Consider the following 18,083-nt stretch of genomic DNA (forward strand, 5'->3'; position numbering starts at 1 on the left):
CGACATCAAATTGACCTCCGATCCTTCTATTCACGTCGTCAGGATGAATGCTGTTGATGACTCGGTGCTAGATCTATCTAAGTCTGTTCGTGAGACGCCAATTGCTGGTTGAGAGGAACCTCAAAGGAAGAAATAGTACAGACCCCATATTTATTCAAGTGTGCATAAAAATGCATACTGTATTAAGATGCAAAATTTCTCGATTCGTCAATTGGCTGACATGGCCTATTTTCTGCATAGTGTGCAGATTTGTGTATTACGATGTTTGCAATTGAAATATCGTATATGCATACAGTATCACAATGTATTTTGTCGATATGTTATCAAAAGTAAAGTCTACAGTCAAGCCAAAACACATGTCCAAAATACCAAAACCCTTGGAGAAATCTCACAGCAAAGAGTAAACATCAGTTGTTCAATGAAGGCCGTCGTCTGTTGTCAAGTTGCAGTCCTTTAAAACATCCATAAAAATTAACAGAAAGAAAAATAGGAACAGATTCTACAAACAAGCGTTCTTTGAATATAACTGTTGACAGTCCAAGGACAAAAGCAACTTTATACACCAGGCAACTGATAGTGCATGTGGTCATCATGTCGATCAATGTACAGAAAAGCGAGAAGACATGCCAAAGCAAAGCACCTGTCAGCTGTGTTTAAAGACGCGACTGGAGTGGAGCATTTGCCTGGTGCTGTCCAAGCACTGATATGATTGATTCATATGGCTTATGGACAAGAAGTGTCACCATGGGATGCTGTGCTCATGGTGAACAGTCGGGTATAATTCCTAATTCAAGAACCTGCATATCTGAATCCATGGCAACACAAAGTGTTTATAGAAGCTTGCAAGTTGTTGCAGATTTCAGAGCCGAGTCAATTCACCTTGCAACCCTTTAACTCTCCTGCTGTTTTGTTTTTCCCGAGGTGCATCATGGTAATTCTGAATAGTTCTGGTCCTGATTAACAGTTTTTACCATTTTCAGCCTATAGAATACTCTAGCCAGGAAGCTAAGATGGTAGAGGAAGCATCAGATTCTGAACTGCCGTCAAACATATATGAAGCTGATTTAGACAAAGATGATGCATAGTACCGGGGATACATTACAATACTTTAGAATAAAGAGACTCTCTTCCCGGGGCTTATTGTATTCGGCGCGTCGGCGCGCTCGCGCAACAGATTTTGTTTGATAAATTTATCGCTTACACGGCATCGGGCTCGATATCCTTTACTAATCAAAGAACTGAAAGTTCTGATAGGTATTGATCTTAATGACGGTTTCAATAAAATTTAATGTTTCACACTTTGTTCAAGTTATGTTCATTTATGCTGTATGAGGAAGTTTGTCAGAATTCAATAAAAATAAGAAAATGACACAATTATACAGAGTCAAAAAGGTATGTTTTGATCTCACCATAACCTTAGAATGATATGCCAAAAAGTGTAAGACGTTTTCTGTGTTCAATTTTTTCAATAAATTAATATGGTATTTTTTTTTACCAAAAGTTTGTTTAAAAGGGTTATTGATAGCAAAGTCATTTCTGTAACCAAAGTTTCTTCCCATCCTCAGACCTCTAATAAAGACAAGAGAGAAGTTAATTCTTGATAGTACTATGTAGTTTTAAAACGGAACGAGGGATATTTTTGTAAACACTGCTACCATATATGGCAGCTTATAGCCATAAAAATCAAGTCTTTAAAAAGGAGTTTAACTCTAGAGTCTAGGTTCATAACGTTATGCTGGTAAATTTTAATTTGATACATTGGCGTCGGAAGCAAATTGAAAAGGGGGGGGGGGGGGATTAAGTGAAAAGAAAAAAAATTCGAATCTGAAAAATCTTAACAAGCAAAAAAATAAATTGTATCTATTGTCCAAACACGAAAATCCTATTTCGGGGGTGGGAGGGGGGCGGATCGAACTTCTTTCGATACCATTTTTTGTTCTGTCAAATAATACACTTACTAATAATACTTACCCTTCTTAGACAACACTGCAACGTGCCTGTTAAAGGTGGGGGCTAAACCTATGCCCGAATTTTTAATATGATGTTTATCTGTGTAAGTCCCCTCCTGCGGTTCCCAGGGATGTGTGTTAAACAAAAAATAAATTTATTAAACCCAAAGCACTCAATATTTTTAAATGCTTTAGTTAAATTTTGGAGATAATATATATATACGAGAGAGAGAGAGAGAGAGAAAAGAGAGAGAGAGAGAGAGAGAGAGGCTTATTCCAAAATTTCGCTTTTGCACGAATTGTGGTAAGGCATGCATGGATCAAAGGGGATCCGGATCCCTGGAAAATTCAAATCTATTCAAACTGACATAGTAAAATTACTAAATGATAATCTATGCCTTGGACCTCTTCCCTTGCGATTGAACCAACACCTCCTAGGGAAATTTTCTGGATCCACCTAACAAAGGAATGCAATCGGGCTCGGACTGTCTTTTGAATATAAGCAATAACGCTTAAATCATAAAGAAATTCGCAGTCATTTGAGTGTTTTAATGCAGGGAGAAAATGCTTTTGCGATATTTGGATGAGATGGACGCGCGGGCGCGCCGACGCGCCGAATACAATTAGCCTTTCACGGAAGTTCATGGAAAACTACAGAATTTTATAACAGTCTGTTTTATATATTTGTATCTCGTTACCTTGTACCCGTACTTACAAAATATATACTGAAAAAAGATTGTTTGTGATTTTTTAGACCATGTTACGGCAAAAGCCGGCAAAATTCGGCATGGTTTGTGACAATATGTGTATTTTTGTGGTACTCAATCGTACATGTATTACGCATCTCATTTAACTGATTGATCAGTTGGGTATCGCCAGTATCTCGATTAGTATATGATTTTATTTAACGTAAGAAAATCTATTTTCGTGGATCTGTTCATAATGGGAAAGGCCAGCTAGATTTTGTATATTTTTTTAAAATAACATGTGAGCGCAATAAGGTACAAATTTCTCCTTTCGCATAAAGGTAGATTTCATTAAAATATAGGGAGAAGACAAAGGAGAAAAGTTTACTTACTTGCGCCTATAAATTTAACATGTAGGGGGTACAGTGAATTGGGCGGGGTCAAAATTCAATGGGAATAGGATGTGAACATGATACCCCCTACCCAGATGAAAGATCTATATTTTTCAAATTATACAAATATTCGTGTAAAATAGTACATGTATTCCATTAGGGTACTCACTGATAAGTTGAGCATAAATTAGAATAAAATTTGGATATTTATTTTTTGGCAATTTATCGGGGGCCGTATGTCACCTCATCCTTTATAAACTAACGATCAACAATGAATTATATGAATATTCATGCAATAATTGTTTTTATTCATTGTTAGATGCACGATACATTGATAACTATATTTTTCATGGCAATTTTTAACCAGGAGAAAATTTGGTGCATTCGTTCTACTTCATTGTGTATAGAAATATTTTAAAACAGTCTTTTAAAGATCAAGTAAAAAGAACCACAGCAACTGATTTGCTAAAATACTAAAAGTAGTCTCCAGAAACGTGTTTGAAACACTTATAACCATGTACATAGAAATTTCATTGAACGCTTACATATTTGGACATGAGGGATCTGCATAGAAACAATTGCTTTCTGTGTTGATTCTACTGCAAGCTGAAACTAGGCAAAAAATAAAATAATTTGTATTTTGCATTACATGTAACATTCATATTTCTAAATAAGCAAGATTTACCGAAACTTTTGTGTTCAAAGAATGATAAAATACAAACATTTGTATTGGTCGGTTCCTCGAAAATTTTCTTCTGGGCAGCCAGTCATAAAGTGATGACAACTAATTTGATCTAACGTCCCATTCCCAGTTGTCACCAAGCAATATCCTTATTTTAAAAAAAATGAATCAATGTATGTTGTAGAAAATTTCGATTATTGTATTGAAATATTTTATTCAATTCTCATCCAATGCAAGTTTCAATCAATATGGGACATTGATAAGGAATTTTTTCTTAATTTTACTGAAACTAATTTGCCTGATAATTATACAATGTTTTCGAATGTAATGACCTTTATCCAAAAAATGTATAGATGTATTCATGCAACATGTTGAACAGAAATCAAAAGTAAACAAAATGAACCTTAAGATGTTTTCACAACTCTTTCTTTCTCTCTCTCTTACCCTTTTGATATAACCCGACAATTTTGCTGTAGCAGAACTCTACAAGAGCTGATCTGTTTTCATTTGGGACACAGGTATACTGATTACGTCCATACTGGTCCTCACTACAGTTAAGTCTGGTAGCAGCTGTGATAAACTCTGTCTCATTGGTAGGACAGGAATCCACCACGTAACCAAACCCTCGGTAAGTCATTTCTAAAATTATTACACCTAATGGTTTGTTATATTTATCATTTTTCGCGGAAGAGCTCCTCACCTTTTACTTATCGTTTATAAATACTTTCTCCAACTTCATCTTAATTTTATTTAAATGAATGAAGGAAGTAAAAATAAAACCTGATTTCATTCATTGTTTCATTGTACCTCTTCTAACAAAAAGATACACATGAAACCAAAACGTTTCCTCCATGATTTCAGGAATCATTGTCTTGTTAGGGGACTATGTCAGGGCATCAAGGGTAGTGGGGAACATGGGATAATTTAGCTTAAGGGTGAAGCTCGTTAAGCTCAGATTATCCCATATGTTTACCACTATTGTTGATTTGTCTGGCATAGTCTTCTAATTAGACAGTGATTCCATATGTTCTCACTTTCCCTTGAAATAACAATCTTAAAATCAATCGATATCGAAATACCGTCTGATTTAGAAGATTTAAAAAGCAAGAAAAATCCAGGTTATTTTCCATTTTCAATTCTTATATATATATATATATATATATATATATATATATATATATATATATATAATGCACTTTTCCAACATTATTTTCCGGAAAATCATAAAGATTTCCTTTCATATCTTAAACACTCCCATACTGGGGAGTGCTTATTGTAACAGTAACTCTTTTTATTTAACCAAAAAACTATCCATGATTTGATGAGAGATGATAATAAAACATAATTACATAAAAATATTATTAAAAAAATAACGTCTCATTTCCTAATGTGTACTTTCTAACATAACCACGAAAAGATCAGCCTCTGCTTATACATGTAATAATACATATTTACGTATAATTTCAAAATGCATATTTTCTTTTAACTCCAATATACTTTATAAGATGTATTGTTCTCACAAATCGTGTTTAACGTTCACAGTAGATCAGTCTGTTCAGTGCTGGCTCTGTGATCGAGAGTTTGTGAGTTCTAATCTCGACCGCAACTGATAATAAATATGGGTTGCGACCGCTTTTTCTCATATGCTCGGCATTTTAAAGTGAAAGTTGTGGGTCCTTCGGATGAGACCTTAAAAACCTAGGCCCCGTGTCACTTGCGGACATTAACACGATAAAGATCCTTCACTGCTCAATGGTCCAGATTGCAAAGTAAAGGTCAAAATTTCACTGGTATATAGTTACACCTCTGTACGAGTAAAAAATGGGACGTAAAACAGCAATCAATCAATCAATCAAATATTGTTTTTCTTTCAATAAAAAGTAAAAAAAAAAAGAAAAAAAATCACAACTGTTATATGTTTACATGTACAATAATATCAACAGCTCTCTAAAATGAAGAAATTAGGAAGTTCATCAGTGGAAAATTCATTTACAAACAAACAAAACAAAATCAGAGAACAATAATTTCAAACAGCTTCAAAGTAATTGACTGCATAAATCAAATTCTAAAAAAAAAAACATTTTTATTCTATAGTATACTAAAATTTGTTGATTGTTAGGATACATTTTAGGAAATAATTGATATAATTGATATAAATCTATTTTAAATCAAATTTAACTTCCTGCTTTTTAGCTATAAAGTTTCAATGCCACATAAAATACACAGTTTATTGACTATATAATATGAAAGTTTACTTTAAATGTTTTTCCCCAAAACACGAAACACATTTAATGCATGTGATTGTTTAGTAACTATCAAATTTCAACATTTATGAAATAAACAAAAAGAAAAGAATTTTTAATTATGATCAAATTAATCTTTAAAAAAAAAAATCATCATGAAACCGATGTATGTTGATGTTAAAAAAGCAGTTGTGTAAAAAGGAAATTGAGTTGCTTACGAATTCGGTTGGTTATGACTTAATTGGGATCGATGTTTGTATCATTTGAAGTAGTGTATGTAGTTGTGGCGATGTCTCGGCGTGATTCAGATGTTTTTCTACGAAAGTGATATTCTCGTCATCGCGAGGTCTCGGTGATTGTCGACAGCGTTGCGCTAGCGACTTGCTCTTGATCCGAAGATAATCCATTATTCATTTTGTTTGTACAAAGATATATTACCAAGAAATTAGCAAAATGGAATTTTGTAGTGTTATTGATATAAAAAACAATTGAAAATGGAAACATTATCATATATTCCGTTTTAAGATAAGTTTGATTAAGTGTTTGGGTTTTCTTTGTGTAAAGTTCACTTTATGCAAAGTATATTTTGAACAATGAAAATTGGTAAAATGATACGTAGTTTCTAAAAGCAAAACCTTCTCAAAATTTTCCGTATCAAAAATATATTATACTTATGAAAATGGCTTAAAAACAAAAATTGTTAGAAAAATACTTTTTACTTTTAACATTTCATATGAGAACAAGTATGTTCGAGGGTCATTCAAAAAGTTCGTAGACTTTTGTCAGAACATTTTTATTTAACGTCATATTCAAACCAAATTTGGTACATATATTTTAACAACAGATTCAAATATTTTGAGCAAAGAAATTGGAATATATTTTGATTTTTGTCAAAATTATCAAAGATTTAAGACAGCAAAAACAGGGTCACGGAGCAGGGTCAAAATTGAATTATTGACTGATTATTCACTTTTCATATCTATCGCCATACCTCTTTAAAATTGTCGTTAACTGAAATAAAATTAAAATACTTAAATTTAGTATTGTTTCATTTCTTCAAAAGCTAAAAAATAATGTAATACATTGCTTTGTTTAAAAGTTATCATTTTCTATATACAGATAGTCTTGAGTAAAAAAGCAAAAAATCATGATGTCGAAAGACGTCACGGAGCAGCAAGTAGCAATATAATTTTGTTTTTGCATTTGGAACTTTTAAAACAAACTCCGAAATTGCTGGAGAAACCATGGAAAATATATAAAATGAAGGGTTAAAACTTTAAATTGGGCGATGGGCGTTCTGCAAAGAAACAGATTATAGTTCAAAATCTTGACAAAAGATTTAGGAACGTCATAAAACATAATGTGCGCTTCACTGTTGCGGAACCTGTAAGAGCAGAGTTACTGTGAAATCACAAACTTTCGTGCGGGATTAATTTTCGTTGTTTTCGAGGTACGACGAGACCAACGAATTCATGACCACCACGAAATGTAAAATGTACATACATAACTACTCATTAGTTCTTGATCATCGAAATCAAATCCCTACAAACCAAGAGATTTTCCTCAAACCACGAAAATTCGATCCCACGAAAATATGTGATTTTATAGTACATGGTTAAGGATTTAAAAACATTGACAATCTTATTTAATGTATACTCAAATTATTGTTAGCATAATAGGTGTCAAGTGTTGTGGATACGTTTTAATGAATGAGGAATACGATACAAACCGTGCATAAAATGAAAAGGCACTTTGAGTTTGAGAAATGTTCTTTAACGTTGTTTTTGACGTTGAAACGTTTTTGACCGTGCTCCATGGTGACAAAATATGCTGCTTTTAAAACTGGCTAACATAAGTTTCATTTAATCCAATAGAATGAAACATCAGAAATCTATAAAATATATCTTTTTACATATAAAAATGTACTGATATAAAACTTTGTAAAAATAATGTGATTGTGAGGAACATTGTCTACGTATTTTTTGAATGACCTCGTACATTTGCTGAATATTAACAAAAAATTGTATTTGAATCTTAGAGATATTTCATTGTTTTGAATGCGAAATCATGGTGCTATACACTTATGTCATGACAATCAAATTACATATTAAAAAGATTTTTTTTTCAAAACGAAATTGAGTAGAAATAACATTACATGTACTTACTATTAAGATTCATTTCCTCATGTTCGCATTTCCTTACATAAAATATCACTGTTTTTTTTTTGGTAAACTTAAATTAATATAACGCACGTCTAAGGAACATGATCCATGGATTCATTTATTGAACTTAATAATATATGCGCCTTTGCTTCAATGATCTATTTTCAAATTACTGAACCGCTAGTTATACATGTATACTGACAACCTGGGCATTATGAAAGACGGAAGTTTAAATAACCTCCGTTTGAATGCATCAAATGCACTCGAGCAATATAAAGGAGAATAAAAGAGCAATCTTAATAAAATCAGATCCTTGTTACGCTCTGAAATTCTGATGGTCGCTGTACAGCTTATCAGATTGAATAATAGAGGTTTTTAACACGGATTTTTTTACACGCAACAGCAACAATATAAAAAACAACGACAAAGTAACCATACTTGTATACAAATGCGTCCGCGATATTGCTAGATAATGTGAATCACTCAGTGACATACTGCCGTCTGTTTTTGTCCGTGGTTGTGCGTTGTCTGTAGTTTCTAAACTTTTAATTTGTACATTTTCGACTTCCTTTTTAAAACTGAATTGATATTAATATAAACCAATTTAAGTAGCTAACATTTATGAACGGTTGCGTAATGTCTTTGGGTATTGTTGGAAATTCCACCAGTAAAAAAGTTAACTTAAAGGTTTATGTTAATAATTTCAACTTTGATGTTGGGAATTACAATTCTAAGTTTGAAAATCCCCCCTTTGAGACAATTCTTTCAATTTTATAGTTGTTTTCTTCAACTTGAATTTCTTTTATCAAACTTTGGAGTCTGATTTACGAACATAATGCAATAGCGTATGTCGCCCCGAACTGTTCCCTTATTTCCATGGCTACTATCGATGATTTCACACAAGATTTTCATTTTTTATCACTAAAACAATACCCATTAGCTAAGCTTGGGCAACAATCAATTCGTATCAGTCCTTTCAGTATTTCGATTTTAAAAACCAAATTGATATTCACCTTTCTCTGGTTTCCATGGCAATAATCGATTATGTGAAGAGTTTAAATGCGAATCGCACAAATACAATTACTAATCACTAAAATAAAAAAAAGTTTATGACGAATATTCAAGGGACCAGAGAGAACACTCTGAGACACTGCCTGGACAACAAAAACATGCGTACAATCGCAATATGTTACCCCCCAACTTCCAGCGCAAATATGAACGACCGAAGATCATAGATGTTCTCTTTCTCTGTTCTTAAAACAGCTAATTACTGCAATAAAAAATCTGACTTTACAGTTACAGCTCATATTGATTTAACTGGATATAAAAGGCACCATGTATTTTTTTTTCAAATGATACATTTAATAACTAAATAAATTTCATTACTGATTTAAAGTGGCTTTACGGCCAATTGTTAACTTACCTCTATGACAAAAGTGATGTCTTTAGTTTTTTCCAATCTTCAACTTCATTTCTGAATATAATACTAGGTTTCCTTTAATTATCATGAAGAATATGGCGATAATTCAATATCAAATTCATATCAAAGTCCACCGAAAAATACAAAATGATCACAAATGTTAGACACGTACACACAGTGAGTTAAACTCGTCAATGATAAACAAATGTTAGACACATACACAAAACGAGTTAAACTCTCCGATGATCATAAAGATTAGACACATACACACAGCGAGTCAAACTCATCAATGATCATAAGGATTAGACACATACACACAACGATTAAAACTTGTCAATGATCATAAAGGTTAGACACATACACACAGCGAGTTAAACTCTCCGATGATCATAAAGATTAGACACATACACACAGCGAGTCAAACTTATCAATGATCATAAGGATTAGACACATACACACAGCAAGTCAAACTCATCAATGATCATAAGGATTAGACACATACACACAACGATTAAAACTTGTCAATGATCATAAAGGTTAGACACATACACACAGCAAGTAAAAACTAGTCAATGATCACAAAAGTTAGACACATTCACACAGCAGGTCAAACTCGTCAATGATTACAAAAATTAGACAAATAAACACAGCAAGTCAAACTCGTCAATTATTACAAAGGTTAGACACATACACACAGCGAATCAAACTCGTCAATGATTACAAAGGTTAGACACATACACACAGCGAGTCAAACTCGTCAATGATTACAAAGATTAGACACACATATAAAGCGAGTCAAACTGGTCAATGCTCACAAAGGTTAGGCAAATACACACAGCGAGTCAAACTGGTCAACATTCACAAAAGTTAGACACATACACACAGCGAGTCAAACTAGTCAATGATCAGAAAGATTAGACACATACACACAGCGAGTCAAACTTGTCTATGATCACAAAGGTTAGACACATACACACATCGAGTCAAACTGGTCAATGATCACAAGGGTTAGACACATACACACAGTGAGTCAAACTAGTCAATGATTACAAAGTTTAGACACATACACACAGCGACTCAAACTCGTCAATGATCACAAAAGTTTGACACATACACACAGCGAGTCAAACTAGTCAATGATCACAAAAGTTTGACACATACACACAGTGAGTCAAACTAGTCAATGATCACAAAGGTTAGACACATACACACAGCGAGTCAAACTGGTCAATGATCACAAAAGTTAGACACATTCACACAGCAGGTCAAACTCGTCAATGATTACAAAAATTAGACAAATTAATCCTATCGCTTGAAATCTTAATACTTTTGAAATTTCTAGATATCAAATTGTCACAGTGTCTAGGCATGATTTAATTACTTACCCTACTTTTGATGAGGTGTACTTATTGTGTTATGAAGTGATGGACCTGGCCATGCATTGTGTGACTAACTTATGTAAGATTTATACAATACCTTACTAGGTCTGTATAGTCTAAAGGACAGTAAATTGTAAATTCCTAAATATATGTGATAAATTTATTATCATGTAATTTTGCAAGAAGCACCACTTGCAAGATTAAATTACTCGTCATTATTTTCATGGTGCTGAAATCCATGTAAAATCCCTTTATCAATCGTCCTGTCATGAATTCATGTTCTTGTGATTTAACATTTAAGTGCTCTTTCGTGATAATAAGAACTCGTTAGAATTAAGGAATCTACACTAGTCAAAAGGACACTAAGTTCAAAATTTAATTGTTAACATTTTAAATAATTAAGCAGGAACTTGATAATTTTCACTCTAATTCTTGTCTTGAGCAAATTTTATATTCTGTTACAGCATATCAGAAATATTTCAGCAATTTAACAAGTATCAAAAAAGTGGAAATTTACTATATATGAATAAAAAAACTAACAATTTTGCATTTAGGGATATTGGATTTTTCCATACTGGCATTTGTCTTTTAATGTACACAATGAAACAGTTTTTTTTTAAATAGGCAATTTATTAAGACAATAAAATTGTAAGCAAATAGGTAAGAGGGAAATCTGAGAATGTCACTTAGAACTGCATTATGAAGGGAACTCACTCTATGGTATATCTAAGGCTGCACCAATCAGGGAGCATCAAAATTCCCAATTACTTCATAAAGAAAGAGCTTGTTCACTCAATGTCCTTAATACCTCATTTTGACAGACACAAAGCTTTGAGTGCTTACAATATCTTTGTTGATATTAAATGGCAGAGTCAAAGGTCAAGAGTCAAATGCTGCTATGTTCTTGTCTTGAGATCATTTGCACAACAGACATCAACTTGAAATCCTGGCACCTGTATCGATTTGATAAAAAATCAAAGAAATTCAAAGTTTGATCCTAATAAATACTACCACACAGGTCATATATATTTTTTAAAAACATTTCTTGTTTTATTTACATGTACAGCACAGAGACATGAGCTGCAAAAGAGACACAAAGAATTACTACAGAGCTGTCAGATGAAGCCTCACAATTTACCCATAGTGGAGGCTCAAATTGAGAGAGAGAAAGAGGTATCAAATACAAATAATTTAATTTTGTTTGTATTTTAGTCTCTCATTGGTTGATTACCAAAAAGGAACGCAAATTATTTCTTGATAACCTGATTTGGTATGGGGGCACACCCCCTCGACAACCAGCTGAATCATCTAATCCATACAATCCCCTCATTTCCAGTCCTTGGAATTCATGGGAAATTCCAGATTGAATAAATGTACTTTTAACTTCAGACAGTAGCTCGATCTGACCTCGTGTACACAAACATCATGGCTGCTAGATCTGTATATCATTTATTACTTCCCCTTGTTTCATATCACCTCTGTTAATAGGGATGTATTATTGACCAGCAAATTTGAACTCATAAAAACCCATACAATTTTACACACACAGTTGTTAATTATTTTAAAATTAAATGATAATTAAGCATAAACTGACCCTAACCAGGTTATCATCAAATAATTTGGCCAAGAATTAGAGTCATTCCTTCAATGGATTCAAAATGTTTCAGAAATTTAACTGAGTTTATAAAGAAAAAATATTAATACATATTCAAATATAAAAAAAACAGTGCTTGAAAAGGTCTGGATCTTCACTTATAATTTTGTGTATAAAGTAAAACTCGGTTATAACGAAGTCACGGGGACCTGTAAAATTACCTCGCTACACCAGTAATTCATTATAACGGTATAAGAAAGACGTTAAATTTATATAGCTGGGGATCCAGGATGATTTCGCTATATCCATAAATTCGCAATATCTGTGTTCATACTAAATGAGTTTTGCTGTATCCCAGTCTTAGAAAACGAATTAAATTTTATCTAGTTTTCTGTATAGCTGCAGATCTAAAACTCTTTGGTCTGAAAAGAATAGAAAAAATGAAAGGGCTAGTACCAGTCATAGAAAAAAAAACTATTAAATTTATAGAGCACAACAAGTTGCCCCTTATCTGGAATAATATTTATTATCTTCCAATATAGATTTTAGGCTTCAGATTTCTGATGTTTAAGTCTTCAATCATTAATGAAGATTATAATGTAAGCATCTTATGCTTCTTATTTTCAGACAATGGAGAAGAGGTGTGAAGAAGAGGTAAAGAAGAAGGATATGAAGATAATCATGGAGTTAGATCAGAAGGTGATGGATCAGCAGGTCATGTTAGAGAAGGCGGGAGTACCGGGGTTCTACGTCACCAACAAGAGCATTGACGTCAGACTACAGATGTATCTCCTGGAATTTATCACCAGAATGGGACACATGCAGCCATCTTGAAAGCATGGCATTATGTGGTGGTTGTTTTGATTTAACATCAAGAAATCTTTTTCTTAAATTTAGAATTCAGAAAAGAAAAATTGATGAATTGATTCAAGTTGTTCACAAGATAAAATGAGATTGACCTTTCAGTATGGAATAAAATGGACCCCCGAAAATAGAATTATTAATCTTGTGAAGATTGTGGCATAGAGGTTTCTTGTTTAGACTATACCACTGTTAAATCACATGCTTTTGTGAGGATAAAATTTCATGGCCTGAAGAAAAATGCTGGTTTCGTGAGAAATTTATTCTTTGAATGTAGTAATTTATGTAAACATACATTTCATGATTAAAATGATTCATGATTTCTTGATTCAAAAATTTGCGGTTCTCTTCGTGCATTTATCTAAAAAACAATGAAAATTACCCCCCCCCCCCCCATGAAAAATGAATCTCGTTACAGTAAATACAAAGTTTTCTTTTCTGAACGGGAAATAATGTGCAAGTTTGTTTATTTCCCATTTGAAAGAGCAAGAGCCATCTTATGCATAAAATGGCCCTGTACTTAAATCAAATAATTAACTATCACACTCTTTCCCATTTTATATGTCAGAATAAACTAGGCACTTGGTGCTTTCATTTTTTATAATAAAATTTCGTTTTGAGAATTCAGATATTGGAAAAAGGTTTGGACATTGCAATGGTCTTGAAGTTTGAAGAAAACATGCGTATTTGACTGCCTTTAGCAAAGAATTAAATTATGAGCATAGCCACAATCCAAAAAATAAAACAAGTTTTTTGATCTTCAGAAACTAAGGTTTCATTATGCATTTGCATATTTTGGATCAGAGGCTGTGCTGTATATGAAATATTGAAAGAATGCTTAAACTTTAGGCCATTTTCAAAGGAATTTACACGATATAAGGAAAATGATGCATTTTATGATGTCATAATGCATTGACTCAAAGGAAAATTACGCCACGATTAAAAGATACGTAATCACCAACACTCCAAGTGTAAAATGCTGCATTTGCAACCTAGACTGAACGGTTTTGATTTTACAGAAATTCTCAGGGCCGAATAAGGCCCAACATGGCTCTTGCTCTTTAAATTGATCAAGATAAGATAGTTGTCTTTATTTATCAAAACAAAATATCTAATGGTTTTTATGATCATTGTTTTCACTTTGTGTCACACTTCCTATATTGTGTCCAGTGAAATTATTCTGTCATTATTCATTTATATTTATTCACAGACTAAGCCTTTGTATTTCTTCTATCACACGGAGTACAATAAATGTAAGAAATATTTGTGTAAATTAATACATTTTACTAATTGAATAGTATTTTGTAAATGTCGAATTTACTAGTCAGAGGTAATTCCAGCAAAAACCTTGCTATTCTTTTGTAAAATTTGCATTTACCTTCAACAAGTGAATTCAAAATGTACTACATGATAACTGTAGAAAAGTATGAGAAGAAACACACAAGGAAACCAAAAAAATGTGTTAAAAAATCTTGACAAACTAATTATATAACACTTGTAAACAGGTATCTATATTAATATACAATAAAACACACATGTTAATTGTACACAAATTTATGTGATATTAATAAAATATGAGTACATACATGTATACATTCATAAAATAAAGAATGGAAATTACAGAATCATTGGGATTTTTTGCAACAAAAAGCTGTAATAGAGTAATTGGAATTTCTATCTGGAATAAAATTTTATTTCAGATTATGTATTTTAAAATATATTAAAGATTATTTGATATCACTATTCAGTATGATTTTAAATATGTTCGAACATAAATTTTCAAAGACTTACAGAAGAAGTGTACTTTAATTTGTTACAATCAGATGTATAGTAAAGAGACATATTACATGTAGTTCGTTATTATAAGCTTAGAGCGGATGAAAACATTTATTTTGTTGAAAAAGTTTCATTTTTCATTATTTTGGTTATGATGCACATTGTTCAAATAAAAATATTTTTCATTGAATATATTGTCATGGAAATCAACTCAATGATAAAACATAAGTTATTTTGCATTCGTTTGTTTCAAATACTCTATCATATATATTATTTGCTTATTCATCAAAGAAGTTTTTTTCTTTTGATAACAAAAACATTGACAGGGTCAGGATAAAAAGCAGAGGATATATACTACAACATTGATAGCAAAAAGCAAAAAAAAAAAGATACATGTAAAAAAAAAACTTTTTTAATTACAGTGTACTCAGTGATATTTCTTCAGTATCAATCTCATATCTTCTCAAAAAGAAAGTCAACGAAGGATCAGATTTAAGTCCTTGGTATTTTTTCCCCATCTTTTCGTGACTACATAAGTTAAAATATATGTACATACACTAGTACTATCATTCGATACCAAGACTTAGTATGGAAAAATAATAGGTTGATGCGCAAAATGTTCATAGTAATCCACTTTCATGATATCTGGAGATGGTATAATTGTTGTGAAACAATGAACGCTGCTTCTAGTACGTTATTCAGTGCCCTAAAATGATATAAAATAATTAATTTTTTTTTTAAAGCATAAGGATGTATTGTAATAATATAAATAAATTAATAGACGACATTGAGAAAATAAATGCAATAAATTCATATCAATAAATTTTCTCATTTTTTTTATTATTTAATTTTTAAATCCTTACCATGTACCAATAATACAACAAATCGTCACGAACTATGTCGTGTTTCTCGTGCTTCGTTGGAGGTACATGATGGGGGCAAATTCTTTTGTTGGTTGTCAGTTCTGCCACTGTTCTCTCACTTAAGAAAAAATCCTCATCCTCCTCAGTGATATATATATCTTTACACGTGTATCCGACCTCATAGAGGACTTGGCGATGGAATGTGGATGTTATGTCTTTCATCATCCCTTCAATCTTTGATCTGATCTGTTTGGTTTTGTCATTTTGAAGCTGGATTGTATCATCTGGAGTAAATACTTGCAACTGGATTGACGTTTTGTTTACTGCAATAGCAATGTATAGGTCACCACCTTTTTCTTTGTAAAAAGCAATATTTTTGAATAGAAGATCATCACGCAATGGTTCCCACGTAGAGAAACATAGAGCTACAAGTCTGAAGAAAAAGAAATGCGGGATGTACGTTTTGAAAGAAAATGCTAAAATCGGAGTTTTGTTGACATTTTCTGTAATCTCCCTGTATTTTTTCGTAAAGTCTGTTTTATTGATGCTAGGAATGTAGTAAATAGTTCTCGTTTTTATTGCTCCAATTTCATTTCTATCAGCTTCGTCGGTTCGCGCTGTGGCAAGAATGCCAAGTTTTTCCATATAGGGTATAATAATGTCTTTTTGAGTAATATACGAAGCGTTATCTCCCCATATCTTGGCAAGTGTCTGATCAGAAATCCGGCCAGTATTCATGAAGATATCCCATTCTCTGACTCTTTCGCAGAAGGGTTCAGCATGAGTTGGGTCAGTTATAATATTTTTAAATGCATCTACAAACCACTGGACGTTAATGATGATATTTTCTTTTAGACCCTTTTCCGCAAAATAAATAATTAAGCCTATCTCTCTAAAATATCTGAGCATGTCGTCTGTTTCAACTTCTGTTAAAGACCGGAATTCTTCCTTTCTACGCAATTCATCCCTGCTAAGAATTTTCATCGTTTTCCCCTTGTTCTCTCTAACTAAGTGCTCGAATACCGTCCATATTTTTGGTATTTTTTCACCCCAGTGGGAAAGGTTTCGTGCAGTATGAACGATGCATTTTCTGACCATTTCTATCATTTCTATTTGATGTTTGTGCAAATCTTCCTGTGGGCATTCTATTTCATAGTAACGTTTCCGCGAAATGAGACCTTTTAGTGTTTGTTCTTCTGGTAAACACTTCTCTAATTTATCAAAATAAGGTGCAGCACTGTCCATTCCTGGATTCTTCTGTAGTAATAAATAAATATGAATCAAGTAAGTAACGCAGTGTAGCAACCTCTAATGATAAAACGCCGCTTAATGATACAAATAGCATTAAGCGTTGCTATTGCAACTCTTAATGCCATAAATTATTGCATTAATAGCTGAATTCATCAACCGCTAGTGCTAAATCCCGCTTTATGACAGAATTATATCATTAAGCGTCACAAATGCAGAGCAACACTGACGCTTAATGAAACAAGCAAATATCGACATATTCGACGCTTAATGATACACACTTTTGTATCATAAAGCGTTGCAGTTGCAACCCTTAATGATATAAAATTTAGAAATTGCTTGTTATATCTAAGAGAAACACACATCCATTTTCCCTGAACAATGAGATATCTCTTGTCAAAATATTTATACATGCCCTTGTGCTTTATAAATTGTAATTATTGAAGTTTAACTGTGTTTTCTATCTAGTCAAGGGAACGGCGTTAAGCCCCGGATGTTTAAGAGACAGATAGTCAGATAGCTAGAAGAAAGAGATACAAACAAAGGGATATATACAATGATATTCAAGTTCTTTTAAAAGAACGATTTTTTTACTGAAAATACAGAAGCAAACAAGCAATTAAATTCCTTTTAATTTGATACAATGATTTTAATACTCAACCTAAAATATATAGAATATATTAATTTCAAATATTCCAAACTTTGTATTTTTTATTTAATATAGCTTAACACATGTCACTGTTAACGTTTCAGATATACGTATCGAGAAATAAATTTATATAATTTTCACTATAATTGTATTTTTAATCTGTTTCGTTTCTCCAAATT

The 18,083-nt window shown here is 32.4% G+C and overlaps 3 protein-coding genes across 3 annotated transcripts; 1 reads left to right on the forward strand and 2 right to left on the reverse strand.

Moving 5' to 3' along the window:
• Positions 1-3,194: 3,194 nt before the first annotated feature.
• LOC134245879 (uncharacterized) lies at positions 3,195-4,363 on the reverse strand. The gene is made up of 3 exons (XM_062728120.1): positions 4,154-4,363; positions 3,750-3,857; positions 3,195-3,639 (listed from the first exon to the last, which is right to left on the reverse strand). Exons 1-3 carry the CDS (start codon positions 4,344-4,346, stop codon positions 3,569-3,571), a joined length of 372 nt encoding a protein of 123 aa, XP_062584104.1. The 5' UTR covers positions 4,347-4,363; the 3' UTR covers positions 3,195-3,568.
• A 6,385-nt stretch (positions 4,364-10,748) lies between these two features.
• On the forward strand, positions 10,749-13,751 carry LOC134245880 (protein DGCR6-like). Its single transcript, XM_062728121.1, has 3 exons — positions 10,749-10,776; positions 11,980-12,086; positions 13,135-13,751. Exons 2-3 carry the CDS (start codon positions 12,033-12,035, stop codon positions 13,339-13,341), a joined length of 261 nt encoding a protein of 86 aa, XP_062584105.1. The 5' UTR covers positions 10,749-10,776; positions 11,980-12,032; the 3' UTR covers positions 13,342-13,751.
• Positions 13,752-15,735: 1,984 nt separating this feature from the next.
• On the reverse strand, positions 15,736-16,932 carry LOC134245881 (uncharacterized). Its single transcript, XM_062728122.1, has 2 exons — positions 16,008-16,932; positions 15,736-15,850 (listed from the first exon to the last, which is right to left on the reverse strand). Exons 1-2 carry the CDS (start codon positions 16,914-16,916, stop codon positions 15,839-15,841), a joined length of 921 nt encoding a protein of 306 aa, XP_062584106.1. The 5' UTR covers positions 16,917-16,932; the 3' UTR covers positions 15,736-15,838.
• Between the last annotated feature and the right edge of the window lie 1,151 nt (positions 16,933-18,083).

The sequence above is a fragment of the Saccostrea cucullata genome, unplaced genomic scaffold (assembly GCF_032062105.1).
Source record: "Saccostrea cucullata isolate Sc308-1 unplaced genomic scaffold, CSIRO_AGI_Scuc_v1 ctg3117, whole genome shotgun sequence".
Taxonomy (NCBI): domain Eukaryota; kingdom Metazoa; phylum Mollusca; class Bivalvia; order Ostreida; family Ostreidae; genus Saccostrea; species Saccostrea cuccullata.